The sequence below is a fragment of the Hevea brasiliensis genome, chromosome 17, assembly GCF_030052815.1.
Source record: "Hevea brasiliensis isolate MT/VB/25A 57/8 chromosome 17, ASM3005281v1, whole genome shotgun sequence".
Taxonomy (NCBI): domain Eukaryota; kingdom Viridiplantae; phylum Streptophyta; class Magnoliopsida; order Malpighiales; family Euphorbiaceae; genus Hevea; species Hevea brasiliensis.
Window position 1 is genome coordinate 9,598,710 of NC_079509.1, and position 19,636 is coordinate 9,618,345.

The window sequence follows — 19,636 nt, forward strand, 5'->3', positions numbered from 1 at the left end:
AATTTAAATTTAATTTTAATATATTTTATTTATATTTTTTAAAATTTTTTTAACTATATTTAAAATAAAATTGTTTACCTCTCTACATTCAGTCTAAAATTATTTCATTTTCCTCCCAAATCCTTCCTCGTCGGTTTTCCTTTCTTTCCCAGACAGAGGGTAAAAGCTGTCAAAAGCAGTAAAAAATTTGGACAGCACAGGATGCTTCACTTCCACTATAAAACCTCCAATGCAGTCCAATCAATTCACAACAGTGACTGAAAATGGTGATCCTTGTGCCTAATCGACAACTTTTCTTTGGCGGTGAATGGAGAGAGCCTGTTCTCAAGAAACGCATCCCCATCATCAACCCCTCTACGGAGGAGATCATCGGTTTGCTTCCTTCTTCTTCTTCTTCTTCATTTTGTTTTCCCCTTTTAACTAGTTCAATTCTGTCGCTAATTTCTTTCTCTTTGTCATTGATTATGTGATCGTGGGCTAGTGTTATTTTCACATGTTTTGATGATTTTGGTTTTCAGCTGATAGAAGAATTCCAAGCCTTCAATATCTGATATGTGCGTTTTTGTTAAAAAAATGGTTCAGGTGACATACCTGCAGCTACTGCAGAAGATGTGGAGCTAGCGGTTGAAGCAGCCCGGAAAGCATTTACCCGGAACAAAGGCCGAGATTGGGCTTTCACTTCCGGTGCATATCGTGCCAAGTATTTGCGTGCTATTGCCGCTAAGGTATACTTAGATTTTGCTATTTGGCAGGGATCTATGCCACATGCAAAATGTATATGTGTTTTTTTTTTTTTTCCCAACTGATCCAAATGATTGTTAGTTCACTGAGTTGGAATGTTGGCCTAGATAATGAGCTTTTTTTGCAGGGTTCTGTCATTGCTTGAATACTGAGTGAATTGGCGGCTAAGTCCCAAATTGTTTATTTAAGTATTTCTCTTGTTATAGTTTTTGGTTTTGCATATTCAGGCTTTATCTTAAACTTTACTAGGAATATTTTGGATCCGTTATTGATGTGAATGAGGTGATGAATTGTGTGTACAGCGGTTTTATTTCCTGTATTAAGTAATGATGGGAATAAGAAAGGATTTGTGCCGCATTTGAAATATTGGTACTTCATGGAGAAGACTTCTCCCCTATTTGGTGATGAACTGATGGCCTGTGGAAGTCTATTGGTCAGTCTTACCTTTCATATATTAAATTCTCAATCCTAGTATATTTGTTTGCCTGCAGATAACCGAGAGGAAATCTGAACTAGCAAAACTAGAAGCACTTGATTGCGGAAAACCACTGGATGAAGCAGCATGGGATATGGTATGACTGTGATGCTGGAATCATATGATTCAATATTGTAGCATTGTTTTACATGTGTTTTCATGTTGTCTAGGATGATGTTGCTGGATGTTTTGAGTACTATGCTGATCTTGCTGAAGGTTTAGATGCAAAGCAAAAAACTCCTGTTTCTCTTCCTATGGAAACATTCAAGAGTTATGTTCTTAAGGAACCTATTGGTGTTGTTGCATTGATCACTCCATGGTATTTGCTACTTCTGTTTGTTAAATGCTTATGCATTTTTGTCTCTTTTTCTATTTTATTTATTTATTTATTTATTTTTGTTGATAGATTTGCTGTCCCAGTGATGTCAACTGCTTGTAAAATTATCATCCATATGCTGAAAATAGCATCAATATCAATTAGCTATAGTAACAATGTGCTTGAGTCTCATCATATAGGAATTTGGAATAATGATTTATGTGGACCTGTTTATTCACATTCATTCCTAGTCTATAATATTGTTCTTATATAATTGCTTCACAATTTGTTAGCCTTAGTGACATGTAAAGTGCATGATCCTTAAGCTTCTAAGCTATAAGTTCTATCCTTTCCATAATTGTGATGATTTTAATCACACTCCCAATTTCTTTATTGGCTGTTTCTACTTTTTACTGTCATCAATCTGAGCTGCATGAAATGAATCCTTACTAGTGCTGAGTTCTATGGCATATAATTTTCTCCATTTGTGTCTTCAGTAGTACTTAGGAACTTTATCTTGTTTCTTTAATCTTTTTTATGACTTTGTAAAGTCTGTAATTTGTTACCATGTGGACCAATTAAATTTTAAGTTATTCATGTTGATTAAAATGGTGAATATGCTTTTTTTCTTTTCTTTTTTTTTTTCTGGATGATTTGAAATGATGAATTTTCAAGTGGATTTTAATTTTATAATGAATGTTGATCTTTGATTTTTCTGGTGTCTGGTTTATATCACAGTCTCGTATTTATTTTTCATAAGAAACTTGAAGTTTAACAATCTAAGAGTTGCTTTAAATTTATGTTTTGAAGGAATTACCCACTATTGATGGCTACATGGAAAGTGGCTCCAGCCTTGGCAGCAGGTTGCACGGCAATACTGAAGCCATCTGAACTGGCATCAGTGTATGTTATAATTTATTTTCAACTTGCATAAACTTTGATACTGGTTAGTCATTCTATGTTTCTATGTTCCAGCTATAATAATTTTCTATTTCTCAGGACCTGTTTAGAGTTGGCTGAAGTGTGTAAAGAGGTTGGTCTTCCTCCAGGCGTCCTCAATATTTTAACTGGATTGGGCCCTGAAGCTGGTGCTCCTTTGGCATCTCATCCCCATGTTGACAAGGTTATATTTTTCTATATATATATATATATATTGTATTGGAAGTTCCTTCAAGATGAATTTCAATCAATATAATCTTTGGGTTGTGTGTATACCATGCAATAATTGTTAATAAGTAACTTGTTAACAGGTAGCATTTACTGGAAGCACAGCTACAGGGAGCAGGATAATGGCATCTGCATCTCAGATGGTCAAGGTATGCCAGTGTGCTAAACTTTCTTTTTCTCTGTTTGATGCTCTTTGTTTGGTTTGCTGTTACCATATGTAATTTTTTGGCAGCCGGTTTCTATGGAGCTTGGTGGGAAAAGCCCAATTATTGTGTTTGAGGATGTTGATCTTGACAAGAGTTAGTTCCTTCTGAAGCACATTTTAACACTGGACTGCCTCTGTCTCTTGCATGGTTGAATTTTCCTTTGGTGTCAAAAGCAGACATTGGCATCTGATACATCCCTAACATTGGGGAGAAATTCATATATGTATTCAGGTGACGATATTAATACTAATTTACTTATTATTTGATTCAACAGCTGCTGAATGGACTACCTTTGGTTGCTTTTGGACAAATGGTCAGATGTGCAGTGCAACATCCCGTCTTCTTGTGCATGTAAGTGTGAATAATACATGTCCTTGATGCATTTAACATTTCCATCTAAGAATCTCTCTCTCTGGCAACATGTAGTTTCCTTTTTCTATTATTTTATTATAATCTGGCTAACCAACCACAGATTGTAGAACTAAATCAAGATAACCAAATATGAAGTTCTGTGTGACTGCAATAATCTTAAGGTTTTCTGTGTAACATTATAGAACAAAAATTTGCTACTTTGTTGCATCATCAAGTGTTGATTTCTCACATGATATAAAATGAACATCACAGCACAGCCATTAAGTGAAAAATTAGGTCCAAGGGGAGAAACATAAATATTAAATAAATCTTTTAATTTATTCCTTTACAAGGAATTAGAAAGTCATCATTAATCCTATCTTATAAGTCATGATCTGAAAATTGAACCGCTAGTGACAAACTGTGATACTTACAAGTAGTGTAGGTTCATAAAATTTGTTTTAGGTTTTTGTATCATCAGTCTTTAGGTTGGATTGATTTGAAATTGCTTTACTATTGAAACAGAACTCAACTAACCAAAGTTCCTGTTAAGTAGATCCATAATTACTGGTATTATAAAAAAAAAAAATTCAGCTCCCTGGGCCCAGCAAATATATAAGCCAACATATTTAACCCCACACCAAACTCCCTGCCAACAGGTCAGAGCACATTCTACAACTCAACATAAGGAGCTACAAACAAACTATGGAAACAGATCTAGCAATTGGAAATTAAATTTTAGAATATCTAAATGAACAGAAGAGCAAAAAAGAAAATCTCAGGGCAAACCTTCCAACACTGAAATGACAGCAAATGAGTTATCAGAACATACATAACACTTGCAGCAAATATCCTTCATCTTCAAAGTTTTATTGGTAACTACTTTGTTTCTTCCAAAAGTTGGACTTCTAAAACAGAGCAATAAATACAAGTCACAATGACAAGGAGTTTACTGGGCTGAAGCAGAGCCAACTAAAAGTTTATGCTAGGTTTTACAAAGAGTGGAGAGAAAGATATAAAGAGCATCTGCTGCCATGAGCTTATTAATTTAGCATATGGAATTTGCATTTAAAATTCTTTGATGCCATAACTCATGAAGTTATATGCCCAATTAATGTTTCAGGAAAGCATTGCAACCGAATTTGTGGATAGGCTTGTTAAATGGTGCAAAAACATTAAAATATCGGATCCCTTAGAAGAAGGTTGCAGACTTGGCCCAGTTGTTAGTGAAGGGCAGGTAAGAATTTTGGTAAATCTGCTCTTGAAAAATCCATGATTTGGCAGTTCAATTATTAATTTCAGATAGTCATGATATCTATTTATTCAAACTTTTAACTCAATCTGATGAATCAAAGATGCTACTTAACTTCTTACTTCATTGCTGCAGTATGAGAAAATATTGAAATTTATCTCAACTGCCAAGAGTGAAGGTGCAACCATTTTGTTTGGTGGGGCTCGTCCAAAGGTATGTATAATTCCTGCTTTTCCATCACTGGAGCTGTTTTGGATGTCAATCTGTGAGGTTATTGGAATTATTTGCAAATGAATTGCAGCATTTGAACAAGGGATTCTTCATTGAACCAACCATCATCACTGATGTAAATACCTCAATGCAAATTTGGAGAGAGGAAGTGTTTGGACCTGTTCTATGTGTTAAAACATTTAGTACAGAAGATGAAGCCATTGAATTGGCAAATGACACTCGGTGAGTTAATTCTTATATCTCAATAATGATAATGGGTGTACATGAATAGGTCTGCTAGTTTTCCTTTGTTTCTTGGGTTGATTTTTTTCCACGTCCCTGCTGTCCCCCCATCCCTTGATGTTTTGGTCTGTAATGACATTGTATGGATGATCTGCAGCTACGGCTTAGGTGCTGCTGTGATATCAAAAGATCTGGAAAGGTGTGATCGTGTAAGCAAGGTGAGGCTTGAAGTAACAATGTGTTTTTTGGAAATAATCATAATGCAATAGTTGAATGAGATTATTTAACTAGTGAGTTTTTTTTTTTGTCGCTGCTGTTTAGGCTTTCCGGGCAGGTATCGCATGGATCAATTGCTCACAACCATGCTTCTGTCAAGCTCCATGGGGAGGCCTCAAGAGTAGTGGTTTTGGGCGTGAATTAGGAGAATGGTATGGTTTTTATTACCCAAATTAGATATGCAAAATCTATTTTTCTGAAACAAGCCAAAAAATTTAGGACTGGAATATCACACAATGATTTCTTTTTTTTTTTTTTTTCCCCTCTGTTTTGAAGTAAAATAGAGGGGATTGAGTTGTTATGCTGAGACTTAAGTCTCCACATATTTACAGTTAGCCTGAATGAAGAGCTAATGCTGACTCATTTTCCCCTCTAATATTTAATATTTTACAGGGGACTTGAGAACTACTTGAGTGTGAAGCAGGTGACTCAGTACATCTCTGATGAGCCATGGGGCTGGTACCAGTTCCCTTCAAAGCTGTAAGAGATCCTTGTGAGAACTAAAAATAACTGCAGATGTGCCAGAACAATGGGAATAAAAGGATACCGAGTACTGAACTCGACATGTACTGGAGTAAATTTGTAGAAAAACTTGGAAATGCCACAAGTACACAGAACTGGCTTGTTCCCGTGGATGTTCTATCATGTTTGCCGCAGAGTTTAGACCCAGTATTTACTTGATATGGTTTTCTCACCCTTAATTCATTGCCCAGTCCACTGCCTTGCACATTCTACCAAAATGATCCTGTGATGACGTGTTTCAATGCCAGCTATAATTATGTGCCACAAACAAGGAATTTCAGTTCCATTGGTGTTTATTGAACACCCTGGTAGGAGATTTTCTTAGCTGGGCTGCAAAATTCTGGGTCACTCGTGGCAAGTTGATTTTCTCATAAAGACCAATTTGGCAATCAGTGCAAGTACTGCGAAGAAAACTGGACACCACCATTCACGCCTTACCTTGCTAGATCACAATAGTGGAGACCGATATTCACTTGGAGAGTATGAACTAGTCCATACTGATTCACACACGTAGGTACTTTTCCTTCGTTTAATACACATGGGCATGTAGCGTCCACGACCACAATGAATTGAACTAATTAATTATAACGCTACGCAGAAATTATTGAGCGAGACAGGAATATGCTCTTTCTTCTCTTACGCACGTGAGAATGAAACTCTATTTATGATCATGAGTGGGAAAAAAAGGGCTTCTTCCTAAGCTAATAATTTATCTTGAAGAGATAAATATATTATCCTCGAATATTGATGAAGTTAAATTTTATTTTGATTGTAAATTTTTCCAGTATCTGTAACTGGACATGAGAGATGCTCCTTTTCTTTGAGGAGAGATGGGATCAAATCTACCTCTAGGTAAATGGAATATTAATTCGTAGTAACCAGAATTCCAGAAATGTTGAAAGTGCAAGACCCATCCATCATGGCACAAGTCAATAGCCCTGTGTCTGAGAACATGTATCTTTAAGCAGTCTTTAGTTTCAAGCTTGTTCCCGAGAGGGAGTTACAGCTAAGGTCGAGTCAACCTTAGCCTGAGGAAACAACGAGATCTTCTTTTTGCCTTCTTAGTCAGGAAGCAACCAAGTTCATAAAATATTATGCCATGTGTGTGGCTAGGTTGATGGCCAAATCAAAGTTCTGGTTTTGTGGCCAGGCCATCTTGTTTCCAAGTTTCGATGTCAATGTCAATTGTCCCTAATCCCAACTCCCAACACAAATAATTAGGAATCATGAATATATTAAGTTCACAAAACATTCAGCTATTTTATGGTCCTCTCTTGGTAATAATTCTCCAGTGAAATTGGTGTTACATCATAATGCTTAGATCTTTTACAATCAGGAAGTTCATGAAATAAAAGATCTAAAAGAATAATTTAGTTTCCAGTCAATAGCGAGCTGAATTTGCTCCAGTTGAAATTGAACTATACTTATCCTACCCTTGCTTCCTGGAACGAGAAAAATTGGTTAAAGCCAAGAATGCTGGAAAGAATACATATTAAACTAAAAATTAAAACTTATTTTTTTATATAAAATTTGTTAATAAAACAAAAATCTCAATTATTAATTTCACATTGGCCTGGAATTTTTTAAGCGAGATGGTAGTTCCGACCAACGGTGATAATATATGTATACTTTGAAAAATCTTTTTATTTAAGATTGATTGGAAATAACGTCTGGTTAAGATACGATGGACGATGGTGAGGATCCCGGGTCCCGCCAAAAGGTCCAACTGATGCTGATCTCTCTCCTAACATAACGAAAACAGCCATAAGAGTAAGGATCCACTGGAAATAACATAGAAACTTCTCTTCTCAAAAGAATTAACTCGCTGTATCAGCGTATTTATCGCCATCGAGAGGCTTCTGGTCTTCGTATCTGCAATACAATTTCCTGTCTTTCACTAACCGACACCTTTACTAGATCGTCAATATCCTCGTATCTATTATATCATTCGTTTCAACAACCCTCTCTCTCTCTCTCTCTCTCTCTCTCTCTCTCACGCGGAGTGTAAGCTACTAGCCAAAAAGTACAGATATTTGGGTCTAAAGTTAGCTCTCTTGGCTCCTATGAATAGTGGTTTGGATGGTGTGAAATTATTTTTTGTACGATTGGGCGGTAGTTACCACTTCAGTGCTTTAAAGATTTGAGCCTCTGTTATTCATAAATAAAGAGTCTTTATTCGTAATTTGGGGAATCGAAGATCTGGGTTTGTGTTGATTTGAGATGGGCACCTCTGGAGAGAAGGTTGTAGCTGTGATTATGGTCGGTGGACCCACTAAAGGTATAGCTTTGCTCGAAATTCTTTGCCCAAATGTTCTATTGTAGTTTAGAAATTCTCAGTTCTGCATTCCCATTTCGCATCAAGCGTTGTTTAGCTTCATTTAATTTTGTTTCTGCGTACTGAATTTTTTTATTTCTCTTTTTTCAAGATTTCTAAACAATGTGATCCATTTTTTTATGTAATTTGTCAATAATTGTTTAATTCATTTGAGAAATTTTGTTGGGACACCTTTCCAGGGACTAGATTTCGGCCATTGTCATTGCATGTTGCCAAGCCTCTTTTTCCTTTAGCAGGAAAACCAATGGTTCATCATCCAATATCTGCTTGCAAAAGGGTATTCTTAAGCTGTCATTTAATTGCAAATGTAGAATTTTGCGGGAATCCAGTCTTCAGTCTGTTAATATCTTGTTTCAGATTCCAACTCTCTTTGTCGAATTTTTCTTCCTACCAAATTCTGAGATTGCATTTTCTGTTTCAGATTCCAAACCTAACGCAGATCTATCTTGTTGGTTTCTATGAAGAACGGGAATTCGCATTGTATGTTTCATCAATCTCAAATGAGCTTAAAGTTCCTGTGAGGTGATTAACTTTATGATTTACTCCATCGTTTGTTTTATTTCCCAAGTTTTGCTGCTTACTAATCTTTGCTTCTAGATATTTGAGGGAAGACAAGCCTCATGGATCAGCTGGTGGGCTTTATAACTTCAGAGATCTAATCATGGAAGACAGTCCGGTTTTCATCTTAACCTTCGATTTATTTATTTATTTATTTATTTTTATGCTCCCTTTTGCATCTTCGTGACTTCATCTCTAATGGTGCGTGAACATGCATGAATCGTAACATGTTCTGGAGATTAGAAGTAGACCTTGTTTACTTTGAAAATTCATTGTGATGCTTGATAATCCTTTTGCAGTCTCATATCTTCTTGTTGAATTGTGATGTTTGCTGCAGTTTTCCACTCCCAGAAATGCTTGGTAATCACCTTCTTCTGTCAATAAAATCTTCACAATTTCTTGAATTTATTTGCATGAATTGTTTAATTCTTCTTCAAAATATCATGCACTATCAACCTTCAAGGCTATTGCTTTTGAGGCTGTGATATTTTTGTTGTGCTTATGGTTGAATTAAGAAAACAGCTTCTTTGTGCAGGTCATTACTTTTTAGTTTACATTTGTCTGGCAGAAGTCTTAATTTGTGTTTTGCTTTATCTTTTGCAGAGGCTCATAGAAGATATGGTGGGATGGGAACCATTCTAGTAATCAAGGTTAGTTGAATGCAAAATTTTTGATAAAGGAAAATCTGTTTGAGGTATTATCTTCATGTGGCTGAATGTATCTGTGTCTGCATTTTTGGCTTCATTATTTTTTTCCTCTGCAGGTTTCTGCTGAGTCAGCCAGCCAGTTTGGTGAATTGGTAGCTGATCCAGACACCAAAGAATTGTTGCATTACACAGAGAAACCTGAAACTTTTGTATGTACTAGTTTGGAGATTCTTTCGATATTTAACATTGTCAAGCTTTTGGTATTTCTTAGAATAGTCCATTTGATTCTACATTTTTGCTTTTGCTTTTCGAGAAATGATTTATAGATTTTTTTTTTCTTTTTGCTATAAAGTAAAATCAATCAAGACAATATATCGTTGTGTTTCCAAAAGGTTAACTTTTCTCTCCAAATTTCTGGTATTTGAGAAGTAATCATCTTAACATATAACTATTACTTATTTGCTTTTTCTTGGGGGAAAAGAGAAGCAACAATCTGTTGTATTTCTACTATTCACTACGACACCACCTACACTCCACCTTAATCTTCCCTTTCTTTCTTTATCTCTTACCTTTTTTATTTAATGCTGTGATGCAGGTAAGTGACTTGATAAATTGTGGTGTGTATGTGTTTACACCAGATATATTTACAGCCATCCGGGGTGTTTCTTCTCAACGGAAAGATAGAGGTTAGATATACAGGCTATGTTGATATAGGGAATAAGTTAGAAAGTTCCCAGAATACTGTAGCCCACAAGCTAGATTGTTTGATAATTAAATATTGTTTTTTAAACAAGGGTTTATTTTCAGAGTCTAAAATATGCATCAACTAAGAATTTCAGCATTCTTCTTCTTGTATTGGTTGATTTATTTATTGCATACCAGCTAACTATTTATTTTATTAGAATCCCTGGCTTGTAATCTTAATTCTGTTTAAATATTTTGCAGCTAATCTCAGACGTCTTTCCAGCTTTGAAGCACTACAATCAGCCACAAGGTATGCTGATTCCTGTCCAACTTTTCATCTTTATGGATTTGATGCCTCTAAGTAACCATAGTTATTAAAGGCACTAAGGCGCTAAGAGTCCTGAAGCCTAGGTGCAAGGCACATGCCTGCTCCTGCTGCATGTCCCCCACCTTTGGCCAGTTGAGGCAGCGTCTCTTCCACCTTGTTGCCTTGTGCCTGAGGCATGTCTTTCATAACAATGAAGCTGATTAATACATTTTTAGTATATTTAGTCTTGAAAACATCGACAAATTTAGGTGCAGCATATGTGACATTATACATTTTGCCTGTATTCCTATGTCTCTGCATCTATAGTTTCAGTTTCATGGTTAATTCACTTCGCTGGTAAAGTGGAAGAATTTTAATATTTGCATCAAGTTAATAATTGAAGCCAACTGAATTATGTATTTGATTATTAATTTTGGCAAGGTCTTGCCAACTACATTGTGTTCTTGTTGGGAAAATAAAATAGCAACTAGATTTTAACTGTAAGAAACTTAAATGGTTAGATGTATCTCTTGACTCTTGTATCCTTAACATTAGGGTGTTAGTATACCATAAATCCAACTAGGATATTGATTTTGGCTGGGCTAGTATGAATTTTAAGGCTTAATCTACAACGCACATGAACTAATAAATTTACCATTTTGCTTGGAAAAGTTCAGATACTACTCTAAATCCTTAGGATCTTTTTTTTGCTTTTTATTCAAATTTCCATTAGGGTTCATTTGGATACATGGACATTTGAAATGAAGGTAGATTTGAATTTGTATTTCAAGTGCAAATCATAAAACATCAACACAATGCCAAATTCAAATACACTTCATTCAAATTATCATTTATCCAAGTGGAGCCTATTACTCAATTTTGGAATTAGTAATCTGATACAAATTTCTTCAACAGGAGTCTTCCCACAGATTTTGTAAGACTGGATCAAGATATCCTGTCACCACTTGCAGGGAAAAAGCAGCTATATACATATGAAACCATGGATTTCTGGGAGCAAATTAAAACTCCTGGGTATGCCAAACTATTTAACATGGTAGTTTTTATGTTGTTTTTCCCTTCAGAGCAGTCATGTGACCTTTTCCCAAATCAATACTTGCAGAATGTCCTTAAAATGCTCTGCTTTGTATCTTGCTCAATTCAAGTACACCTCCCCACGTCTTTTAGCTAGTGGAGATGGCTCAAAGGGTGCCACAATTATTGGTGATGTTTTTATTCACCCATCGGCAAAAGTACATCCAACTGCTAAGGTAACTGTTCAACTTGTTTCTGATATGGATGCAGAATGAGTGAATTATTACTGTTTACTACAATCTGGTTAGTGTAAGATTTAGTTGGGACTTATTCTCATAGTTGCTATCCAACCTGTTGAATGGATGTTTAGGGGATGAGAATCAGTGTCCATAGCTTTTGAATGCCTTTATCCCTGTGAAAGTGAAAATTTTAAAGGCAAATGACATGGAAACATTATCTAATTTTCTTTTTTCCCCTTTCTACTTCAACTATGATATTGAGTTTCTGGAATTTGATGAAACAGATTGGTCCCAATGTCTCAATATCTGCTAATGCCCGAATAGGACCAGGTGCAAGGCTCATCAGTTGTATCATCCTAGATGATGTTGAAGTCATGGTAGGAACTGAATTAATGGGTTTAAAGTGTTTAAGAGTTGAGTTTTATATACACAGTTACACATGCAACCATGGGAGTTGGGGTGGAACACACAAAAGTTTATCTCAAACTTGACTGCATGTTTTTCTTTGTTCTCAGGAAAATGCAGTTGTTATTCATGCTATTGTTGGGTGGAAGTCCTCCATCGGGAGATGGTCTCGGGTCCAGGCAAGTTAGCATTCTTGTGATGCCTCTGAGTGATAGACTGTTGACTGTTTTTTTTATAAGCATCTACTGTTGACTGTTGACCATCATATATTCTACTACCCAAAATTCTTACTCATGACAATGCAAGTATATAAAGGATGAGATTGGCAAGAGTAAATCACATGAAGGGATGTTTCTCAACATCCATGCCACAAATTGTAATGACGAATATCAGCATCACAATTTTAATATTAAGCTAGTTCTGGATTACCATTGGGCTAAAATTTAGGTGATTTTCCTATATATCTCATTTTTTGCTTGTCCAAAGTTTGATATACAACTCATGTCTTCTTTATTTTTATAATTGTGCTATTATTTGTTCTATTCCCGCTTGCTTTTACCAGTAATAAATGGTAGCTCTTTAGTTTGTTAAGTTCAATAAACTCTGGTTACAGGCTGCAGGAGATTTCAATGCCAAACTTGGGATTACAATCCTTGGTAAATTCTAGATGCGTCAATCCTCTTTTTCTCTTCTTGTTGTTTTTCCTTCCTAGCTAGAAAAGTTCCAGCTTTGCGGAATCTCATGTTATTTTCTTTGCTCCAGGTGAAGCTGTTAGCGTTGAAGATGAAGTCGTGGTGGTTAACAGCATTGTTCTTCCAAACAAGACGCTCAATGTTAGTGTTCAGGAGGAAATAATCTTATAGTGGACCTGGATGTAGACCCCACATCCATTTTCACTCCCTCTCTCTCTCTCTCTCTCTCTCTACGGTGCTATAATGTTGATCTAGAAACGCCAATATTTTTGGACTTGTTACCAATTTGTAAATTGACATCCACAAATTTTAATAAAGAAATTTGATAGTTTGATATGAACAAATGCTATACAGATTTGTTCATATTTATGTCTGTATAGCATTCGATTGGCATTTGATAGTGTTCAGAAACATGAACAAATCTGAACACTACAATAAATGAAATAGAATATCCGGAGGATGGGCATAATCAGTTGGGGCACATCTCTTCTTTCCTTTTTCCCCTTGAAATATGAAAAGGTTCAAGGGACTACAAAGCTGTCCAAATTACTTGAGTTCATTAGGAAATGCAGAGAGGTGAAGCATCAGGATACTTGTTGTATCGGTTTCTTGCCAGCGACTTCAGTGTACCATGATTTCCAGGCTTCCATGTAATGAGCAAAAAGTTCTCTCAGAGCTAAAAAAAATTCTCAGCAAAATCAGCTTCCTATTGATATTTTCTAATACAAAACATTGACAAGAAAATAAACCAAATGATAGGAGCATTACTTCAGATGAGCATTGCTAGATAGACATCTTAAAAGAAAGGTCACTAAAATGCTTTCAATTTACAATCTTTGGTGAATGTTAATGAGAACACAGTACCTGTCGCAAAGTTTGTGCAATGGTCCTAGCATTTCTTTCAATTGCAAGGATTATGTTTGTTAAGTTATACCTTGGTTGTGATATTGAGGACGGTAAGTAGACGCAAAACTATCCCAATCATGAGTTTGAGTCGCTTTGTTATCAGAACCACCAACTTTGGCCACTGTAGCAGGAGCAAAAGGGCCAAACTGGTAACTGTTAGAGAAATCCTGACACAAAGCACTTCTATCAGCGATTGTTACCTCATTCTCGACTTTTATTTGGTTCTGCAATTTTAAATTGTCGTTTCTGTCTCCATCAGGTGAAGAATCCACTTTGTTTCTTTTGAAACAAATGTTAGTAACATCAGCTCCAAATGTTCTTTTCCTAGACTCGGCCAAGGCATCATCAGATCCACTTTCAGGTTTCCCTCTCAAACCCAACCACCTGAATGCTGGTTTCCTGGCTTCTGCTGTATGAGTCTGCATATCGTTATTGAAACTTAGAGATTAGACGAATTTTAATGGTGATTGATTCATTTAATCTTTCAGGTAAGCACTCGGGACACCTTTTCAATAAGTTTCAAGGAAGATAGCACGTTTGCAATGTCATAAAGCCGTCTTACTTTTGCTGCAGTCATAGAGAGATCATCAGTAAAATCCACTAATTTCAGATTTAAAAAAAAAAATTGAGAAAAATTACTTCTCATTATTGATGAATTGTGGGCATCCCCAAGCAATAGCTTTGCAACTTCATCAAGGGAAATTAGATCCGCCTGAAAATAAATAACTGCTAAGTACCAAATAAACAAATACTTTCTGAGAAAATCAATAAAGAATCAACACATTCCTACTCACTTTAGAGCAAACAAAGAGCTTGACAAAATTCTGTGTGAGAAGTCCCAAAGATTTTTCTTTTCTGTTATCTGTGAACAATCGATCTTGGTCATAAAATGCCATGAAAAGCAGCTTGACGATCCAATAGACAACTGATAATCAGATACCATTTCTTGAATGACCCAATTCACATTGATTAATTCGCCCAATATTTTCAACAAAACACAAACGCATCAAAATGCACAATTGTGATAAAAGCTAAATGGATTTTTTTTTACCTAATGTAGTCAAATTGATTAAGCTAGTGTTCATCTACAGTGTAACTAAATCATGGGCAAGATCAATAAAATACATGTGCAGATGATTCAATACAAAAGCCAGATAAATAATCGTGCTTGTAGAAAGTCATTTACCAAATCTTGAAGCTGCCGTTGATTTGACAATGCCACTGGGAATGGAATTATCATTCTGGCTTCCTGTGTTAGGGTTGGAATCACACTCATCCTCATCATCATTGTCATCATATGATACCTATGAATAAGAAGAACAAAAAAGTGAATTATACCTCAAATCACTGTAAGTTTCACACAAACACACACACACACACACAGTTCATAAACCGTAGTTCACTTACTTTCTCATAATTGCTGCTCCGATGCTTATCAAAACTGCTTAAATTCTCCCTCAAACCCTCTTCCTATTATCCCATAAACTAGCCAAATCAGTGCTATTTTCAAATACAACAGCACTGCAACAACTTGTCAATCAACCTCAATAGACTTATAGACCAATGAAATTTATAGAAGAAAAAAAAAACCCTCTAATACCTTCAACTCCTGAAGAGCTTTAGGGATTGCCTCAAATCCTTTCCATGTATATTTATTCTTTGCTTTTCTTGCAAGAACCTAAAAGACATCAAACTCCAAATGAGGAAAAGGTACATGCATACAAAACTGAAATTGACAAACAAAAATACAAAGAATTACTCCGACGCCCTCTAGAACATTGACAATATCATAGATCCGCCGTCTCTCAACGCCTGCAGATCTCAAAAACAAATGAATTTAAGATCCTGCCTGTAATCAGATCACATACATAATCAACAAAAAGGTTGTATCACAGAAACCAAGAAAAAATACCTAATTTAGAGGCAGCTTCATCCAGTCCAACGACTTCAACACCGCCTCTATCATAAAAGCTCAAGAAACTGCAACGAGCAGGGGAGCAATTAAAGAAAATGCAGCAGTCAAAAAAAAAAAAAAAAGGAAGAAGAAGAAATGGGAGAAGAATGGTACTTAGTGCAGAGGAGACCGAGAGACTTCTGTTTCCTGCTGTAGGTGTGGTGCCGACAGGAGGATTCCGGCGCCTCGCTAGATGATAAAGGCATGATTTTGCAGAGGGATCTGAGATATTGAAGGAAGCGTAAGGACCGTAAATTAAGAAATGGAATTGGAGGGAAAAGTGCAGAGAAAGTGTATAGTGATTGTGCGGCAATGGGCCGTTAAAAAAAGAGAGAGAGCGAGCGGAGAAGAGGGGTTGATTATTAATGGCGCCGCAGCAATTTTCAAAGAGAGGGATGCGTTTGGGTTTTAAAACTTTGAATCATGGGGACAGCTTAGCGGGAATTTGAATAACCATAACGCGCCCCTGGACACCACCGAAATCACTACTTCGCCCTTGAGAATTGAGCAGTTCCTTTTTCTAATGGGCTTTAATTAACAAAACTCGAAACTTCACGTGTCTGAACTTACTTAATATTAAAAAAATAGTAATAATAAATGGAGATATATTTCGTTCTAATTTCTCTCATCCAAATAAGAAGAGAGAAAATCAATGAAGAAATTTTCCCATAATTTTTCCTTGTATTTTTCCCCTAAATTGCAGCTGCAAATTTAATAAGTGCATTACACATTAAGACTAAAACCCAAAATTTGAAATTATTCATATTTCTCCTCAATATCCTCTTACAATGGATAATGGTTAACGATGCAAGTATCAACAATCAATTTCTCAAGTACAAGAGCGTGCTAATACATGACAAATCCAAGGTCTATAGCTCAGTCATTATCACGGTCAATTCCACCACATTCTGGTGCTAAATGTATGATTTGCCAACTTCTCACTTGCATTTGAAGGAGAAACCTGTAGCAAGTATCAAAACAATATTTTTGAGGCTTGCTCAAATGTAGAAAGGAAATGGCACATGCACACGCTCACACTACTGCAGCACCAATGATATCGTTAATGTGATTATTAGCACATATAGAGAGAGGACATTAATCTTCAAGTTTCTAAAACATCAGATGAAATGGTTCAATTGGCTGCTAGAACAAAATTAACCTATTAACAATCTTAAACTCCTTCAATGCACACATTGCACAAGTCGCATTTGAATTTATCATATTGACAATTTTAGCATATTCCCCAGCTTATGAGTCCATTAGCAGTAATAATCGCTAAAGTTCTAGTAAATAAATGATCAATGTGTCTATTTATGAACTGTTTCATTTCCAGCAAGACATCAGTTTATAAGATCTGTTGCATGCATGCCAAACATTGCCTTTTGCCCAATAAACAAATGATTTATTTATTGAATTTACACAACCTATGAAGTCTAAAAGCACATTGGACTAAAGAAGATAAAACTTCCCTCAAGATGGAAGCCTTTCACAAAGCCAGGCCGGACAAAACATATAATTTGCCTTTCATAAAAATATTGTTTGAGGTTATATTAAACTTACCCACAAGGCCACAACTGAAACACAAATATCCCCAATCACCATGAATAGAGAGGCCTCTATTTAAAGGAGACTATTATTAGTCTGTAGGGTAATCTTCATTTCCAAGTGCTTGGGATTTCTCAGTTCAGGAAATTCATCAAGATTTAACATTTCCTGAAAAGGGGAAACAAGTGCAACTGTGCAAGGCACCACAATACATAATCAACAGATTAAAATTCATTATAAACTGATTTATACTAACCTTCAAATACACAATCTCTTATCATAGAAAGCTGAAATGCAGCATGAAAGCTGGGGGAGAATACATTCTAGAAACCCATTAATAAAAGACCTAAACAAGCCAGCATCACTCAAAAGGAAACTTATCTCTTCTCCACAATAGTAAAACGAAACAAGATTTTGTTTTTCCAACAGAAATATGCCAGTATGCGATACCCATTGCCCACCTATTCTTGCTTCCAGAAGTATGCATAAGAAACCCCAAGCCAAGTAATGCCCATTGTAGTTCTTCATTCAATGAAAATGCACTACAGAACACAAAAAAAATTAATTTAATAAAAAGAACTTTCAGGACGTTTCCCATTTCACTGCAGGGCACAGTTCCAAATTGAAAGCAAACAAATTAGTGATGCAACCTTTTTCACTTTTCCACGTTCCACAGGGATAAAGTGTAGCATTTTCCATGCATAGTTCTACAAAAGTTGTATAAAAGCAACACAACTTGCAAATTGAAGGAAGCCCTGCCTACTTTACCATTTGAACATATACTCTCCTAGCTTTTTAATTTCACTGCAAATATCATAGAATGGATAACAGCAGCATTGTTAATTAGTATAGTGCAGTAGTATTGTTATCTTACAAATAGAAAAGGTAATGTAACAAGATCCGCATAATTTAGAGGCCAATCTGAATTCTTACAGGCTTCATAGTTTAAATTTACTGGGAAGATGGCCACATCTACTCTGTAAACTCAGAATCTCTTTAGCGAAGCCTTGGTTACCAGTTAATAAAAGCCCATCAAGAACCCGATTGAAAGTAAGTTTTCGAGGAAGAAATCCTCTATCAATCATCTCAACCAATAACTTCCCTGCCACCAAGATATCAGCTGACTTTTTCCTCACAAACATTGCACTTATTAGTATATTATAGGTGTCCAAATTTGGCAAGCAATCTTCAGTGCCCATCTTCTGAAATAAATCCAACCCCTTCTCAATCTCTCCTGAATCACAGAAGTACCTAATCAAAATATTGTATGTTTGAACATTTGTCTTGCATTCATCATATTTCATTCTCTCCGTAAATGCCAATGCCCTCTGCATTTCACCTGCATGACACAATCCTCTAATCACCAAGTTATAAGTTGTTGAATTAGGGACATAACCCATCTTCACCATCTCCTCGAAAACTAATATGGCATTATCTACATTATCCTTCTTACATAGTACCTGAATCAAAGCATTATAAGTTGGTACAGAAGGGAGTACCCCTTCCTTCACCATCTGATCAAAAACCTTTCGAGCTCTCTTAATCTCACCCGCAACACCAAGCCCATGAATCACAGTAGTGTAAGTAACAACATCAATCTCACATTTCCTCTTCTTCATTTCCAAAAAGAAATCCCAAGCTGCATTAATTTGACCAGCTCTAAAATACCCTTTAAGCATTATATTGTAAGTAGTCAAATTTGGTGTTAAACCTCTCTCCACCATCTCCTTCAACACCTCTAAGGCTTTTGGTGTTCTCTTAATCAAACACCAGCCATTAACAATTATATTATAACTAACACAATCAGCCTTAAACCTACCCCTTAAAGCCCTAAACAAATTATAAGCCATTTCTACTCGTTTCGACTTACACAACACATCAAGAATTGTATTAAATGAAGAAAGATCTTGAAAACATCCATATTCATGCATAGACATGAAAACTTTCACTGCCCTATGGGCTTTTCCCGATGCAGCATACCTTTCAGCAATAATTGCGAAGGTCTTCGGGGAGGTTCCGAGGCGGCTAGAGCGCATGCGAGAAACGAGGGCCCAGACGGTGCGATTATCACGGAGGCGGGCAGAGATGTCGATAGCGTGGTCAAAGGAGGAAGCGTGGTGTGAGTAGGAAGGATGGTGGGAAAGGAGGTTGAAGAATTGAAGGGCCTTGGGACCGTGGTTCCAGAGACATTTAAGGACTGCATTGACTAGCTGCGGGGTCCATTGGATGGCGGGAGAGTGAAGCGAATGGGCTAGAGTTTGCGGGTTTGATGAATTGAGAACAAGGGTGGCTAGAGTTGTGGCTTCCACCAGTGTGGTGGTCGAAAAGTTGTCGGCTTTTGGTGGATGGAGACGGAGGTGGGAGCAGTTATCTCTGAGGAGCTGGGTAAGCATTTTGGGTCACATTTTGCTGGTTCAGTGTGAAAGATCGCGTTTTTTAACTTTCGAAAGCAGAGAAAATTACGGTTTCTGAGTTATGACTATGCAAAAAGTTATCTTCTGGGCTTGGTTGAAATGGGCCTTCTCTTTTTCTTTGTTTAAGTCCATGAACTGACAACCCTGTGTCTGCTTTCT

At 36.4% G+C, this 19,636-nt stretch overlaps 4 protein-coding genes across 9 annotated transcripts; 2 read left to right on the forward strand and 2 right to left on the reverse strand.

The window, feature by feature from the left end:
• Positions 1–95: 95 nt before the first annotated feature.
• Positions 96–5,938, forward strand: LOC110660453 (aminoaldehyde dehydrogenase 2, peroxisomal). Its single transcript, XM_058138903.1, has 15 exons — positions 96–372; positions 583–725; positions 1,233–1,313; positions 1,387–1,535; positions 2,343–2,435; positions 2,532–2,655; positions 2,783–2,848; positions 2,932–2,998; positions 3,180–3,256; positions 4,380–4,493; positions 4,644–4,721; positions 4,810–4,961; positions 5,119–5,179; positions 5,283–5,389; positions 5,631–5,938. The coding sequence occupies exons 1-15, from the start codon at positions 264–266 to the stop codon at positions 5,719–5,721; spliced, it is 1,512 nt and encodes a 503-aa protein (XP_057994886.1). The 5' UTR covers positions 96–263; the 3' UTR covers positions 5,722–5,938.
• A 1,439-nt stretch (positions 5,939–7,377) lies between these two features.
• LOC110656953 (uncharacterized) lies at positions 7,378–13,002 on the forward strand. The gene is made up of 15 exons (XM_021813970.2): positions 7,378–8,037; positions 8,274–8,371; positions 8,516–8,616; positions 8,692–8,770; positions 8,952–9,012; positions 9,256–9,302; positions 9,416–9,508; positions 9,895–9,985; positions 10,245–10,293; positions 11,206–11,322; positions 11,411–11,558; positions 11,846–11,938; positions 12,077–12,145; positions 12,580–12,622; positions 12,729–13,002. The coding sequence occupies exons 1-15, from the start codon at positions 7,980–7,982 to the stop codon at positions 12,827–12,829; spliced, it is 1,248 nt and encodes a 415-aa protein (XP_021669662.1). The 5' UTR covers positions 7,378–7,979; the 3' UTR covers positions 12,830–13,002.
• On the reverse strand, positions 12,937–15,838 carry LOC110656954 (E2F transcription factor-like E2FE). Its single transcript, XM_021813971.2, is given in 12 exon segments — positions 12,937–13,274; positions 13,276–13,334; positions 13,593–13,983; positions 14,070–14,131; positions 14,204–14,276; positions 14,359–14,426; positions 14,751–14,868; positions 14,972–15,034; positions 15,165–15,242; positions 15,324–15,376; positions 15,477–15,544; positions 15,633–15,838. Coding segments are annotated over 12 exon segments (1,182 nt in total). The 5' UTR covers positions 15,725–15,838; the 3' UTR covers positions 12,937–13,217.
• Positions 15,839–16,255: 417 nt separating this feature from the next.
• LOC110656951 (pentatricopeptide repeat-containing protein At1g74900, mitochondrial) lies at positions 16,256–19,588 on the reverse strand. 6 transcript variants are annotated; one of them, XM_058138905.1, is made up of 4 exons: positions 17,997–19,588; positions 17,714–17,867; positions 17,079–17,605; positions 16,256–16,479 (listed from the first exon to the last, which is right to left on the reverse strand). In XM_058138905.1, exon 1 carries the CDS (start codon positions 19,454–19,456, stop codon positions 18,002–18,004), a length of 1,455 nt encoding a protein of 484 aa, XP_057994888.1. In that variant the 5' UTR covers positions 19,457–19,588; the 3' UTR covers positions 16,256–16,479; positions 17,079–17,605; positions 17,714–17,867; positions 17,997–18,001. The 6 variants fall into 6 exon arrangements, with proteins under 6 accessions (XP_057994888.1, XP_057994890.1, XP_057994892.1 ...); XM_058138907.1 differs by having other exon boundaries at positions 17,079–17,231; positions 17,320–17,605; positions 17,714–19,588; XM_058138909.1 differs by lacking the exon at positions 17,714–17,867.
• Between the last annotated feature and the right edge of the window lie 48 nt (positions 19,589–19,636).

What these genes read in the sequence shown, in the direction of transcription:
- LOC110660453 (XM_058138903.1), top strand. Translation starts at nt 264, where the DNA reads ATGGTGATCCTTGTGCCTAATCGACAACTTTTCTTTGGCGGTGAATGG. An exon ending in CTCTACGGAGGAGATCATCG is followed by an intron (nt 373 to 582) that starts GTTTGCTTCCTT and finishes AAAATGGTTCAG; the next exon opens with GTGACATACCTGCAGCTACT. An exon ending in CCATCTGAACTGGCATCAGT is followed by an intron (nt 2,436 to 2,531) that starts GTATGTTATAAT and finishes TCTATTTCTCAG; the next exon opens with GACCTGTTTAGAGTTGGCTG.
- LOC110656953 (XM_021813970.2), top strand. Translation starts at nt 7,980, where the DNA reads ATGGGCACCTCTGGAGAGAAGGTTGTAGCTGTGATTATGGTCGGTGGA. An exon ending in GGTCGGTGGACCCACTAAAG is followed by an intron (nt 8,038 to 8,273) that starts GTATAGCTTTGC and finishes ACACCTTTCCAG; the next exon opens with GGACTAGATTTCGGCCATTG. An exon ending in TAATCATGGAAGACAGTCCG is followed by an intron (nt 8,771 to 8,951) that starts GTTTTCATCTTA and finishes ATCCTTTTGCAG; the next exon opens with TCTCATATCTTCTTGTTGAA.
- LOC110656951 (XM_058138909.1), bottom strand. Translation starts at nt 19,456, where the DNA reads ATGCTTACCCAGCTCCTCAGAGATAACTGCTCCCACCTCCGTCTCCAT.